Source organism: Macrobrachium rosenbergii, chromosome 8, assembly GCF_040412425.1.
Source record: "Macrobrachium rosenbergii isolate ZJJX-2024 chromosome 8, ASM4041242v1, whole genome shotgun sequence".
In the NCBI taxonomy this organism is placed as follows: domain Eukaryota; kingdom Metazoa; phylum Arthropoda; class Malacostraca; order Decapoda; family Palaemonidae; genus Macrobrachium; species Macrobrachium rosenbergii.
Genome location: NC_089748.1, coordinates 9,615,572 through 9,631,682, shown reverse-complemented (window position 1 = coordinate 9,631,682; position 16,111 = coordinate 9,615,572). Strand labels below are relative to the sequence as shown.

The following is a 16,111-nucleotide window of genomic DNA, read 5'->3' as shown; positions in this document are numbered from 1 at the left end:
GTATTTTTTAATTTTTGCTTTTTTCTAAAGTGAAATTGATGAGATCTGTTTCATTTGTATTAATAAGATATTTTTCTGTTAACGACAGTGTGGACATTAGATTATTGCTATGAGAGTTTGGGAGCAAGGAAGTTTTAAAGAAATTACCTGTAAACATAGCTATAATTGGAGTTGGAGTACTCCATTGATGTGCCATAGGTTTGCCAATATAGAATTCTTTTAAGTGCAAAATGTGCTTTCAATATTTAATTTCATAACTGTACTGCATCTTTCTATTGCAAGATCAAAATGGAATAAGTCCCTCCATTTTACATATAATAAACTGACACTTTCTCAAGCAATTTTGTCAAAAGACAATTCAATACCAGGGCTGATCATGTGGTCAAAGAGCTCTTAAATGTTTTTATTATGAATTCCAGGAAATTAATTGTTATATTGATGAAGCTACAGCCAAACTTTTGATTGTGGTTTATGTATGGCCAAAAGTCAGTTTAATAGGAACTCCCTGTTCAAGGATGCTGGAAAGGCTATACAAGTTAGGTGCAGAGGGGGATTTGAAGGTAAGTCATGTTAGGGGAATTAAAAGAGAATTAGTACAACTATTCAGTGCATTATAAATATTTTGATTACTGTAAGGAAATTTATTTTATTTCCATTCTGGCATATACTGGTCAAATGGCCATTTTGGTTTAAATGGATCAGTTTCACTTTGGAAAATAGCAGGAATTTACCAGTTTCTTTTTTGGACCTAATGCCAAGGTTTAAAGACACCAGTGTATAGTAAGAGCACTCTTGCAATAGTGCACATTTTTCTAAGCATAGTTTAAAAATAGAAACAGTTGTTGTGGTAGGTTTATTTTTAAGGGGTTTCTGTGAACCTGAATTCCATCAAAATGAAATATTCTGTGTATGTTTTTAATTAGGGTATTAAAACCTCTTGGTAAACAAAAATTTCTATAAAGTTAAAGGTATACATCTTTATTTTATAATGATGGAAGGAAAATCTGAAATAAAGAAAAAAATTAGATCACTGAACCGCTGCACAGTTAGTAAATCTTAGCAGTGGAATAATCGTTTAACTAATGTCAGCTGTAAGTTTATTTTCAACCATAATAACACCCATAAGAGAAAGCCACTGTATGTCCTGTAAAGGTGTTATGTTAGTGCAATGAAAAAGGGATTTGATCTGGATAAGGAAACAAAAAGGACTGTTAATCAAATGATAGGAGTGTAGTTAGGACATGTAGTTAGTAGGAAATGATTTAATTGACTTTCAAAATGCCAAAACAATACAGTATATGATTACAGGGAGATGAAAATTAGTAGGTAAGTTGAAGGGGGCTTTGTTAGATAGCATTCCACAGTAGTTTGAAATAAATCTATACTGTATCTGCATGAGCTGTCATAAATAAAAAGAATGTAATTAAAGGAGCAAGGTGAAGTAGCATTATTCAGGAATTTGATGAAAATAAAATCTTTAATGAACAGATTCCCAGGGGTTTATTGTACATGCCCAAACAAATTATCCATTTGACTTTGGTTCATTTGCTGGTGCTCTTGTGGTAAAGGAGGAAAATATCAGTAAATATATAAATAGATGCATACTCTCAGTAATTTTGTTTATCACCATGTGCGAGAGTGGGGTTAGTCATCAGAACAAGGCTTTTTATTTTTTGTCAAGAACACAGCGATAAATGTGAAGGTAGCACCATGTCAGTGTATACAGTCTTAGGAGAAGAAAGAAAGAAATGGTGGTTTATAATGATGATCTACAAGAAAAATAGTATTTGGATATTGTTGTCACAGAATTCTCTTTTGATGAGAAATTTAGTTACAATAAATAACCGTTTTGGGTGTAAAGCTAACAAGATTTTGTAATTTTATCAATATGATGCCAATATTATTAAAAGTGATTTTCTCATGTTAAAGATATTGAATAGCAACACGAGTAATATTTAAAAGACTCTCATAGGGCTTGACTATAGTACTACTTCGTCAGTGAGGAGTCAGGTTTGAAGTAGTTGAATGGGTAGTTTGGAAGAGAACAAAGGGATTGGATGAAAATGGGAGGAGCTGTGGCCCAAAGGGATGCTGTAAAATATATATTAACACTTCTAAGAATGTGCTGTGCAAAGCACAATAACCAGGACATGAGAAAATATCAGAAACTGAGATATAATAAGTGAGGGCTTAAAGTATACAGAGATCTTTCTGGCAATAACCTACTTTTCTGTGATATGGAATGATATATTGCCTTAGTCTTGCCTAGAACCTGTTAATGTGTTTCTTGATTTGTCACCTGAATCACTGAATCTTACCTGCACACTTATACATATTGCATGTTTCCCCTTTTTTAATTCTTACTTACAGTTGTTCTTTTCCTCCCTCTAAACTGCAGTAACCCTAGTCAGCACATTTATGACCATAACTAATTATTGTACGATGTTTTTTGGTTTACAGGTACATTACAGTATAGATGTGTAACATTTTTAATGTGACCACAAAATGGTTTTGCTTTTTTAATCCTAATCATCTAATAGATCAGTTTCTAATTTTAGTCTAGTTTGCTTTATTGAGATAGAATAAACTTGTTTTTAGCATTCCTATGTTTTTATTATTATTTTGTTGAGACCTTGATTTAGGCGATGTTGTCATATCTCCCATGAAAAGTATCTACAGTATATATTTTAGCCTTTTCATTGGAAAAGACTGAGGAGCGTGTGTGTGCATGAGTGCATGCTGATTGTGTGGCCATCGGTTGTGTTTCAGCGTCAGTGGTGCTATTTGGAATGCTGGGAGTGGCAGCCACAGCAGCAGCAGCAGCAACAGCAGCAACTACAGCAACAGCAGCAATGGGGGCATCTCCCTCCGCCACCCTCCAGAGCCCCCTCATCCCCCTAACCATGATCCTGGAGGGGGCTTTATTCCCCCTAACCATCCCTCTTCCTCCCATAATCCCCGAATCCACGTTCCTACCTACAGGTTGGTGTCCCAGCCTTGCTTCTCAGCCTCATCCAGGGAAATATTTATATATAAAAGCCTTTATTATTGTTTGTATGTAGCCAAGAGAGAGGAAGAGAATGCCTTCATGATAAGACAGTCCTTCACAGCATTTATTGTGCATTATTGTACTTTATCTGTATATACAAGTGAATCCACAGTCAGGCTTGCTCCTCAGATGTTCTTGCGTGTGCTTCCAGATGCACTGTTTGCTGAATTACTTGTGCCTCTGTTTCATCTGTGTTTTCCCATTGCACCATTGTTACCCTTTTTATTTTTTTATTGGCATAATCATTTTTATTCTCCTCCTCCTCTCAGCAGCTTTTGTATGTAGGTTTAATGTGCTTTTGCAACTGGTATCTTTTGGGGAAATGCTAATAAATAACCCAAGTATAACCAGTTACAAGCTATAGCTTAGCTTCTATTGGTGGATCTATGAATAAATGAATAAATAAATAAACAAATAAATAAATAGATAGATAAATAAAAACAGCTACATTTATATTTCCAAAGTAAATACACAAATTACTAAGCTCTTAGGTTTGGAGTATTTTTTTCACCTGATTTAGAGGAAATTCACTAGAAAAATCTTATAAGAAATGTATTACAGGAAAATTTAATGACTGGAGTACGTAAGAGTACAGTGGGGTAGGCTAATCAGCTTTCAAGTCTTTATTATTTGGAAGTGTTTGTGTATGCCAAAAGATTAGATCTTTGCAGGTACATAGGCTAATGTCATCATATTTCCATATGTAATATAAAAGTTTGGTACCTTTAATAAATTAGTGCTGGATAGAATGATTGTTTTAGGGATTAGATACTCTTAAGTAGCATAATTTAGTTCCTGAATTTTAGTTTTTTGCAAAAATTTAATTACAAACAATATTCTAATATTTGGTGGCTTTGCTTAACTAGTATTGCACAGGCCCCTGTTAGTTAATTGTATCTTTGCACAGTAATTAGAAAAGTTGGAAGTGTGAGTGCCAATGGGAGTCTTTGTTATGTAAGTAAAGTATCTAAGAAGTGCATTAGTAATTACTTGATTATTATCATTAAAATTCTGATACATTATAGTATATTCTCTGTGATAGAACATCACAAACAATTTTTTCTGAAATATCATGTATCCTTTTAATAGGTGATACCATACCTAAAGAGATAAATGCATATATTGTAAAGCATAATAAAAGAAGTTACTGTAAAGATATTGCAGAAGCCTTCAGTAATATCCGTCTTTAAGATAATGCCTTTCCCTCAGAGAACAACTTGGATAAAGTATTTTTAGTGCACTGAATAAAATGGTAATTAATGCCATGGTACTGCATATACAGTAGTTATGAAGAGCTTCTGTTGGTAATTGATTGTAATACATTGATAAATAAGAGGTTAAGAGAGCCAGACGGGGAATGGATTTATGTGGACTGTCCTGTTAAAATACTACCAGTTAACCTTTACACACCTTTTAGCATTAGGTAGTATTCCATAAATCTGATTTAGAGATGATTCTGCTTCACTAATGAATCTGTTGAAAAAGAAAAGAACATGTCTGATATAGTTAGCTACTGGCCAAATATCCAACTTTTCAGTTTTTTTTCTCAATTAATTTCAGTTAAAATTGCTCATAATACAGTAGCTCAAGTTTATTTATATTGTAAGGCTTAGGAATATGTTTAATAGATAAAGTAGCTGTTTTTAATAAGACAGTATCCCAATGATGATGCCAGTACCTGCTTTCTCAGAGAGTATGTTGAAGCAAAGTTGCAAAGGCGAGCTTTAGAAAACAACAACATTTATAGACGTCAAGGTGATGGAAGTGCTCCGGTATCTGAGAATGGTACCCACAGTCACAGATCTGTAGAAAATTTAACACATCGAACTGATGTACCTTCGTATCCGAGGCCAAATCCGATGGGAGCATCTAAACCTCCATGTAATGGGGTATGTATGGTATTTTTCTGGTCATTGTTTTTATTTAATTTGGTATACACATCAATACTGGTTTGAGAATGTAAAAGGTCCAGATTTCTTTACTGTAATATTTGCGCTTATTCCAGCAGAATTTTTTTATGATCGTTCAAACCACCGTGTTTATTTGTGTTATGGAAGTGATAACTAGGTATATTTGTGCAGGTCATTGCTGTAGATCACTCTTTTTAATTGTCAGTATGTAGAGTACATTGATTTTTCCTATACAGTAAAGATTTTTGTCTGATCTTTTCTCCCATTATGAAACTGAAATTAAAACTTTGCATTGAGATTCGTAGTTTGGTAGTGCATGTGTAGCTGCAAGTGAGACAGTAGCTTTATGCTATATCAAAAGCAATATATTAGCAAAATGGTGGCTGTGTATGTTATAAGATTTAGATGGCTTGTGATCATTATGCAGCTTTATTGCCTTGAATTGTAGTTTTGTGTTTTATGCAACTTTGTACTGCTCTAAAAAACACAAAAAATACATATTGGAGTCTGCTTACATATAATAAGATGTAATTGTGGTCAACTTTTGAAGTCCTTGAAGATGGAAAGTAGTTTTACAGCAACACATGCAATTTAACTAGAAATGTGAGAATTATATTTTACTTTGGATCCTACCTAATACTCTTAATAGTAGAATAAAAATATTCCTTTTCCAAAGAAAATCTTGTCATATTACTAACCAGCACAGTTAGGTTAAAATTATTTTCATGACACAACATTCTCTGGTGTTTTGATATTTTGAAAGGAAAAAGTTTCTTAAGAAACAGGAAATACAAAATATTATTAAATAGGCTAGGTCAATATAAAGCAGTGAAATGTTAGCACTTTTGTATGCTGTACTGCAGTTTGCAGTGTAAAACCAGATGTAACCTTGGTTTTCATAATAAGTCCCTTAAGTTTAATTAATCCTCTCGACAAATTTTGTGGCGTCTGAATTAGCAGTTGTGCTTTGTGCACTGGGAGTTTAGAACTCCCACATTTTGAGTAACCAAAACTAAATAATTACCAAGTTAAAGTAAATTTAAATAAGATACCTCTTGAGAGTACAATATGTAGAATAATTGCATGTATGTACATTATATATATGTTGTGTGCATGAGTGTATAACTAGTGTGTGTGTGTGTGTGTGTGTGTATGTATGTATATATATATATATATATATATATATATATATATATATATATATATATATATATATATATATATATATATATATATATATAATATTGTATATACACTATACATACAATATATATATATATATATATATATATATATATATATATATATATATATATATATGATATATTATCATATTCAAGATACCTCTTGCAGTCTATATAGAATAATTGCATGTATGTATATGTTTTACTGCATGAGTATAAATATAGTATAGAATAATATGTATGTATAGTTTTTATATATATAAATATATATATATATATATATATATATATATATATATATATATATATATATATATATATATATATATATATATATGCAATGTTTATGCATATGCTGTATACATACTGTAACCTGTTAATTATCAGGATTCATATTATCCAAACATTGATATTATCTGGACAACTGGACCACAGCGACCAAAGATATATATATATATATAAATAACAAATTTAAAAAAAATGAAAAACTACTCTCCAATGCTTGGCAATGCTGAGCAGTCTAAGGAAATGTTGATAACACTGCATACATTCATAAAGAGACTGAGAAAGGGTTTGTGGTGTTTGGGAGGCCAGGAAAAGTTTCCAAGGTGTTAAGGGGGGGGAGGGGATGTTCTGAAGACTGGGCACCATGGGAGGTTAGAGGCAGTACAGTACGGCTGTTTAGAGGGAAGATTCACTCAGAGAAAGTGTTTTTGTGGAAGGTGGGTAACTGGGGAAGGAGTTTCCCTGGTAAGGGGGTGGGAATGCAGTGTGGGATGGGTAGGCAGGTGTTTGACTTTGTTAGAGCTTTTCTTGTTTTATTTTTTTTATGTTTATGCTTTTTCCACATTTTATTAAAAGATATCACAGTACCGTACTGTAACTTGTAATGAAATAATCAAGTACAACAAAAAATAGAGAGAGAGAGAGAGAGAGAGAGAGAGAGAGAGAGAGAGAGAGAGAGAGAGAGAACAACTGATAACACTTCTATTAAAGCCAATAACCTACACACCTTCCCATTTTTATTTTTATTGTACACTATTCTCATTTTTATTTTTGTGTTTTTTCCATTATTTTCTGTGCATAAAAATTGAAAAAACAAAAGTTACAACCCAAAAGAGACAGTGAGAAATGCGTTTGGTATCCCCTAGCATGTGAGTGTATAACAAACACACATACATTCCCTCCCTTTGGTTGAGGGAAGGGGAGACCAGTTATAAATAGCTATGATGAAATTTAATTTGTACTGTAAATATTTTTAATTACTGGTTTACTGTGAATGTGAACATTATATTTGGGATGAAATTTTATATCAATAGAGATAAAATATTCTCTCGTGTACGGTTATAATATGTGATAAGCATGTTAGAGTCAACTAAAAAAAAAAAAAAGCTAAATGGTGACATTGACATGATGAAATGCCACATGTAGATGTAAACACAAACACATACCCTAGTAAAGCATTTGTCAAATGAAAAATCATTAATTCCAATAAAACAGAAGTTGATGAATTACTTTATAGTAGTGTTCTTAAAATGAATTTGCTTTGGATGCATTATCATTGAGAAATGCCGTATGAACTAAAGATGTAAACAGTGTTTACACACACACACACACACACACACACATATGCACAGTTTCCATGAAAATTGAAAAGAGAAATCAGTGATCACACTAAAACAGAAGATTAGTGATAACTATTAAATAATATTCTGAAAAATAATGTACTGAAAGAGCCCAAGTATTATACAGTGCAGTATGACGATACAATACTTGGCCTAATTCAGGGTAAGGAAGCCCTATGAATAAAAAGGGAAATATATAAAATCAAAAGTAGAACAAATGATATATTATACAACAAGGTGACAACTCATTAGAGAGTTGCTGTATAAAAATAATTTATTGGGGATGAAACCTGAATTTAAGATAAAGGTAATGGTAATGAAACAGTTACTTTACTTACATAATCCATTTATACTGTATTATATCATCATTATAATATACATAAAAAAACACCAACTATCCATCCACCATTTGTAATGTTTACATTCTCAGAATCAGCTGATTGAACCTACTAGGGAAGGATGTTCACAACACCATCCAGTGAGTGTGTGCTTATGTATGTATTGTACTTATGTTTTGCCATCGTTTTTCCTATTCTTGATTTATCGTATTTCATTATAAGTGTAGTTGACTCTAAGTATGGTTATCACACATATCATAACAGTACACAAGAGAATATTTTATCACTGTTGATATTTCATCTCTAATCATCGTAAAAATATTTAAAATGCAAATTTCATATGTAGGCAAGACAACACCAAACAGGCTGTAGCAAGTTCACAGACGACAGTAAACGAGTGTGTCCATACATAAGTACCCTACGCACACGATTGCTATTATCTTTTGGTTTGTAAAATTAAAAAATGAGAAATTACAGTAAAAATAAAAGAGTGAATGAGAATACAGTACTGTAGCATAAAATATAGATAAACTTGTGAAGGATTGTGTGTGTTACCTCAGGTATTACTCTCTCTCTCTCTCTCTCTCTCTCTCTCTCTCTCTCTCTCTCTCTCTCTCTCTCTCTCTCTCTCTCTCTCTCTCTCTCTCTACCGTATCTCAGTACTGTACATATCCTTTAATGAAATATGAATTACTGTATCATAAACATAAAAACACAAAACCAAACAAACTCCAGGAAGTTCATGACGCCGTCCAGTGAGTGTAAGCATACATATGCACATGTTGCCATTATTTTTTTTTTTTCTTTGCTTGATTTACTATATTGTATTTCATTACAAGTTTAGTTGATGTTGTGAAATTTAACCACATTGCACTATTTCTTGCTGGTGTTATTAGCTATGTGATTGTGAAGGATGATGGAACGTCTACAATCTAGTGAAGGCTCAATGAGACTACAGTTTTTAAGATGTTGACTTGAAAAACTTTATTTACACAATTATTTACATACAAGTACTCATCACTAATGGATGCATGATCATAATGGAATTCTCCCAGCCAAATAATATCACAATAGCAAAACGAATCACATGGCACATGTGAAGCCGACACAGACTTCATTACGTTACTCAAAATATCAATTATCATACTCAAATAGAAAGGAAATTCACTTTAAATATTTACTACCGGTTTGAAATAACTTACAATTAAACCTCGGTGGACACATTTACAGAATTCAGTTACTTGTCCTACCTTACTTGCTGTACCATAGGACGGGTGATATAACAAAGAACCTCGTAGTGCTTACACTTTGCAAGTTATCTCTATGATGTCCTGGATCGGAGAGCTGGTCATCTGAGCCTGCTCTCACTCTTTATAGTCATTCGAGGAGGGTGGGAAGGTTCTCCAGGTGTACCAGTTTGTGTATTAGAATGCCTTATCCAACAAGGCTCAAATTTACATACTTACTTATTACTGATGACGTTACTTAGAAAAAATGAGATTCACCCTCACAGGTGCTTCTTTAATTAGCATTCAATGATGCGTAACTGCTACTTTCCCGCCAACTGGACACATGCAAGTCGCGCACCAGCGCCGTCCAGACAAGATCGAGGTACATTCGTCTGGCCTCATGTGCAGTCAGGAAAAACAACATGGTTTTTGGCGTCCAGGGACCCAACAGGGTGGTGAAATGCGTAATTTTTCACCACAGTTGACTCTAAGTATGACTATCACACATATCATAATAGTACGCATGAGAATATTTTATCACTTGATATTTCATGCCTAATCACTGTAAAAATTTTTTAAAATGGGAATTCATCAGAAACCAAGTTAAATTAGTTAGATAGAAATAAGTAGGAATATTTTATGAGATGAAAGAATATTCTGGTGATTGTAAGAATACATGGTATAGTTAATAATGAGAATACTCGGGATAATCAGGGAAAGGGTTAAAGGAATAGGTTCTTCTTCCTCATGTTCTGTTTGCAAAAATTCTTACTAGCAGAATAGGCACCCAGAGCAAGATTTGAATGTAAACATAAAAAAAAATATGCACTACATATTAAAAAAACTTACAAAAAAATCAAAACATAAACAGCTGTTCGGAACAACCCGTATGTAAGTAGGGTGGTGTCTGTACTGTATTTCATTACAAGTCTAATTGATTCTGAGTATGATTATAACAAACATCGTAACAGCACACACAAGAATATTTTATCACTGTTGATATTTCATCTCTAATCACTGTTAAAATATTTAAAATGCAAATTTCATATGTAGGGAAGGCAAAACCAAACACTCTGTAGCAAGTTCACAGATGATTAAGTGTGTTCATATGTACAATCACTCAAAAAAGTTTTGCAACATACTTCAAAATTTTACGGACAACAGCTTATAATAGCAACATCTGGCGCTATTTGGCAACTCAGTTGTAAGCGCGTGAAACAACTGAACACTAGTGGTGGGTCAGAGAAATTACCTGCAGTTTCCCTTAAACAGGGCTTTTTCTGATACTGCTTACTGTTGTCATATTTTACTTAATTAAGGGATGTTACTACAATACTTCAGAGGTCATCACTGTTCTTATGTTTTAATATTTTCATCTCCAACTGCCATCACTATCGTTGTTTTATCTCCTTTATATGTGTGAACTTTGTAGACATAGGCCTACGACTGTTACAAGTTGAACTATTAATCTTATTAACATCAACAAATACGACTTTTGTAAAGATTTGCTTGACATTATTACTAATTAAATTTTTTGAATGACTAATCCTATGTAGCCTATACTGTGAACTAGTGAAACTTAATATAAGATATACTGAACTAGACTAACAGGTTTCACGTCTATTTTTGTAATATACATAGAATATAATTAATTACATACATATATATATATATATATATATATATATATATATATATATATATATATATATATATATATATATATATATATATATATATATATATATATATATATATATATATATATATATATATTTATATATATATATATATATATATATATATATATATATGTATATATATATGTATATATATATATATATATATATATATATATATATATATATATATATATATATATATATATATATATATATATATATATATATGTTGTATATATATATCATATTCTTTCATAGCTACTTATATATATATATATATATATATATATAATGGTTGTGTGTAATTTCCTTTCTTTCATCATTTTTGATGCCTCTTATGAAGTTAACTGAATATATAACGCCTATTTTTGTATTTCTTATTATCTAAGTTTCTAAAGAATTAAAATTAGCTAGAAGTTCAACATTAATTTAGTTAATGCCAAATGCCAGAAGTGAAGAAGACTACCATGCTCATCAGTGGAGAATGTCTCCTCCTCATCACAAAAGATGACTCGTACAGAAATCATCGGCCACTGGATTATATTATAACGCAAACCCTAGCCTCCATTCTTTGTTTCGCTGATATGAAGTGTTTCTTGGCAGGAGTATGATGAAATAATATCTTGGTCCCATGTAGCCTGTTACGGTTGGTTTGAGCAGCAACTTGAAGGGAGAGCGTAATGTTCTCTCTTTATAGCAACATCGGTTGTCAGGGGGGAGTTAGGCGGAGCCCCTTAAGTGATCATCCGATGATAAACTTTAACAGTAGTGCAACAATGGGGTTGTCCTCCAGTTTTTACAATGAATTTATCATGTTTCCTCATTCTCTCTGTTGTATCCCTCTATACATGGTTGTTTTATTTACGCTAAGCTGCCGAGCAATATCTACGATAGAAACATTAGTCTTATGCAAGCTAATGATTGTGGTGCGGCTTAGTCTGTTGCCCATCTTATCGGTGCAAGTGACAAGACAGTTTAAACTTTTCCTGCCTGAATGTGGAGTCACACGATAACATACGACGTTATGAGATTTTTTCTTTTTTGTTTTTGACAACGATAATGGTTGAATTCTTTCTTTCTTTATTTATATATAATTTCATTGATGGTTATTCAATATTTTATTAGTCAATAAGCTTTTATCTGGATTCGAAATATAGTTTCTTCTTTGATTCTTTTGCCCAATCATATGAATTGAAATTTTTCAAAATGTTTCGTCATTTTTCGTAATATGAATTTTTCAGTCACCATTCTTTTTTATATTGTTAACCGTATGATTAATAACCAAAATCGAATAAGAAAATTACATTTCCTTGTAAATATCAAAAGAACAAATTACTGTTAGGTGAACAAAAACTTCTGGAACATGTTGCAAAACATTTTTGAGTGACTGTACATACCCTATGCACACAGTTGTGTTTATTATTTGGTTTGAGAAAATGAAAAATTAAAAAATGCAGCAAAAATATAAATGAGAATATTGTTGCATAAATTATAAATAAAAAAAGTAAAGGGGGTTGTGTGTGCGTGTTACTGTACTTAGGCTTAATGTAAACATACATCAGGTATTGTTTTCTCTCTCTCTCTCTCTCCATACTGCCCCTCCTCACCCATGGCACCAAGCCATCAGACCCACCCCACCCACCTTCAAAACTTCTCAAGGCTTCCCCACCCCAAAAACCCCTTCACAGTTTGTTTGAGAGTAAGCAGTGTTATCAACATTTTTGTAAGGCTGGTGCAGCATTGCCAACCATTGGAAATGGTTTTTTCAAATTTTTTGAAATTTATACATATGCCGCATATCTTTAGGGCCATGGTCTGGGTGTGCTGGATAATGCCGAGTGTTGGATAATGATGATCCAGATAATTGAGGGATTACTGTACACATACATATACACATTTATATATATAGATATATAGATTATATATATAATTACATATGTTATACATATATATATATATATGTGTGTGTGTGTGTGCATGTCTGTGTGTATATATACATATATACATTATATATATATTTGTGTGTGTGTATATACATACATATATATGTATGTGCATAACTGAATCGCGAAAAGTGGAACGAGATGAATATATAAATAACAACAAAATCCACGAAGGAAAGAGAAACAATGGAGTGCTGCAAGACCTTTCGACTTGTCGTCCTTTACCTTGCATGTGGATTTTATCTTTATTTATATATGTATATATACACTATATATATATAATATATATATATATACACATATATAAATTGTATGCATACATATATATCACATAATAATCCCTCAATTATCCAGAACTACATTGTCCGACACACCCAGATCAGGGATCAAGGCCCGAAAGATATATATGTATAAATTTTTAAACATTTGAAAAAATGCCCTACAATGGTTGGCAATGCTGTGCGGCCTCAAGAAAATGTTGGTAACACTGCATACACTCAGACTGACTGAGAAAGAGTTTTGGGGGATGAGGGAGGCGTCCAGAAGTTTCTATGGTGGGGGCTGGTTTGGTGGTTTGGTATCATCAGAGAGGAAGGCCAGTAAGACTGTGTAGAGGAAGACTCAGAGAAGAGGGGTTATTTTGGAAGGTGGGTGGAGCTGGGGAGCAGTTTCTGTGGCTGGGATGCATTGTTAGATTGGTGAAGAGGGCTAGGTAGAACTGACTTGATAGAGCTTGCTTGGTTTTGTGTTTTTATGCCTATGATACGGTAATTCACATTTTTTTAAACGATATGTGCAGTACTGAGCTATGAGAGAGAGAGAGAGAGAGAGAAAGAGAAACAATAACTGAAGCATGTTTACATCAATGTCTAAGTACAGTAGCACACTGCTTCACTTTATATTTTATGGTGCAGTATTCTCGTTTATATTTTTACTGTATTTTCTCATTTTGTATTTCAAACCAAAAGATAAATGCAATTGTGTCTGTAGAGAGTGTATGTATGTATGCACACATTCATTCTATGCCGTCGGTGAATTTGCTACAGCCTGTTTGATGGTTTCTTGCCTACATATGAAATTTGCATTACAAATATTTTTATGGTGATTAGAGATGAAATTTCAACATTGATAAAATATTCTCTTGGGTACTGTTATGAGTTGTGTGATAGTCATACTAAGAGTCAGCTAAACTTGTAATGAAATATGGTATAGTAAAGCAGCAAAGCAAAAAAAATGGCAACGTATCCACGTCAGTACACACTCATTATGTGGCGTCATAAACTTCCTGGGGTTTGTTTAGTTTATTTTTATGTTTATGGTACGGTAATTCTAATTTCATTAAGGATATGTACTGTATTGAGAGAGAGAGAGAGAGAGAGAGAGAGAGAGAGAGAGAGAGAGAGAGAGAGAGAGAGAGAGAGAGAGAGAGAGAGAGAGAGAGAGGTATGTTTACACTAAAGCCTAGTATAGTAACACACACACTCCAGCACTATTTAGTTTATATTTTATGCTATAGTATTCTCATTTGTATTTCTACTGTATTTTATAGTTTTTTTTTTTTATAAACCAAAATATAATAGCAATCATGTGCGTAGGTACATGCATATGCATACTTATTACATGCTGTCGGTGAACTTGCTACAGCTTGTTTGGTTTTGTCTTGCCTATGTATGAAATTCTCATTATAAATATTTTTACGGTGATGAGAGATTAACTATAAAAAGTGATAAAATATTCTCTTGTGTACTGTTATGATGTGTGTGGTTATCATACTTAGAGTCAACTAACTTGCAATGAAATATGGTACAGTACATCAGGCAAAGCAAAAAAAAAATAAGTGGTAACGTACATACATATTCACTTACTCATTCTATGGTATTGTGAACTTCCTGGAGTTTGTGCAGTTTTGTGTTTTTATGTTTATGAGACATTCATATTTCATTAAAGGATATTTGCAGTGCTGTAATGAGATATGGTGTATATGTATATACAGTGTGTATATATATATATATATATATATATATATATATATATATATATATATATATATATATATATATATAAATGGATGTTTGTATGTATGTTCCACATACACTCTGAAATGCATTGAGCAATTTACCCACACTCGGTATACATATGAATTACTATCTTGAAAAGAGCACTGTATAGGTGAGACATCACTGGCACTTAAGGCGGGGTGTGGGAAGGGGGTGATATGTAAAAATAACCAAAAATGACAGGTAGTCTGATCCATGGTTTTCGAGGTTGCTGAGATGAATAGTGACGAAGGGAGTGGCGCGAAGGGGGTGACATGTAAAAATAATAAAAAACAACAAATTTTAGTGTCTAATCCGTTGTCTTTGAGGATGCTGTGATGAATAGTGACACTCCTGATGCCCTTCAAGTCCAAGTTCAGCCCCGATAGGGAGGGTGTGACGTGTAAAAATAACTGGAAATGATAGATATTAGTGTCTAATCCATAGTTTTCGAGGTTGCTGAGATGAATATTGACACTTCCAATGCCCTTTAGGTCCAAGTACAGCCTCGATAGGAAGAGGGAGTGAGAACAGGTGGGAAGAGGATTACATGTTAAAATAACCAAAAATGACATGTTAGTGTCTAATCCATAGTTTTCAAGGTCACTGAGATGAATAGTGATACTCCTAATGCCCTGTAAGTCCAAGTTCAACCCCAATAGGAAGGTGGGGTGAGAAGGGGGAGACATGAAAATAACCGAATATGACAGATATTAGTGTCTAATCCATAGTTTTTGAGGTCACTGAGATGAATAGTGGTGCTCCCAATGCCCTTTTGAGTCCAACTTTGGCCCTGGTTAGGAATTGGGTTGGTGAGAAGGGGTGAAATATAAAATTCAGAAATACTGGGCAATGTACTGAAGCAACTATCTTAACAGAAAAGAGAGAGAGAGAGAGAGAGAGAGAGAGAGAGAGAGAGAGAGAGAGAGAGAGAGAGAGAAGAGGGGGTGTTGGGAGGAGAGAGAGAGTGAGTTTATCGGTTGTCATTCAGTTTTCCCGGCAGTGCCGGGTTGGTCAGCTAGTATATATATATATATATATATATATATATATATATATATATATATATATATATATATATATATATATATATATATATATATATATATATATAT

The 16,111-nt window shown here is 33.0% G+C and overlaps 1 protein-coding gene across 10 annotated transcripts in view; it reads left to right on the top strand.

The window, feature by feature from the left end:
• Positions 1-16,111, top strand: part of Lrch (Leucine-rich-repeats and calponin homology domain protein) — a 370,650-nt gene that overhangs the window by 292,567 nt on the left and 61,972 nt on the right. For 6 of the 10 annotated variants that reach the window (XM_067107270.1, XM_067107272.1, XM_067107269.1 and 3 more), the window contains exons 9-10: positions 2,770-2,982; positions 4,740-4,938. In XM_067107270.1, coding sequence (XP_066963371.1) covers positions 2,770-2,982; positions 4,740-4,938 — 412 coding nt within the window. The remainder of the gene's footprint in view (positions 1-2,769; positions 2,983-4,739; positions 4,939-16,111) is intronic. The other 4 variants (XM_067107274.1, XM_067107273.1, XM_067107271.1 and 1 more) reach the window with 1 other exon arrangement.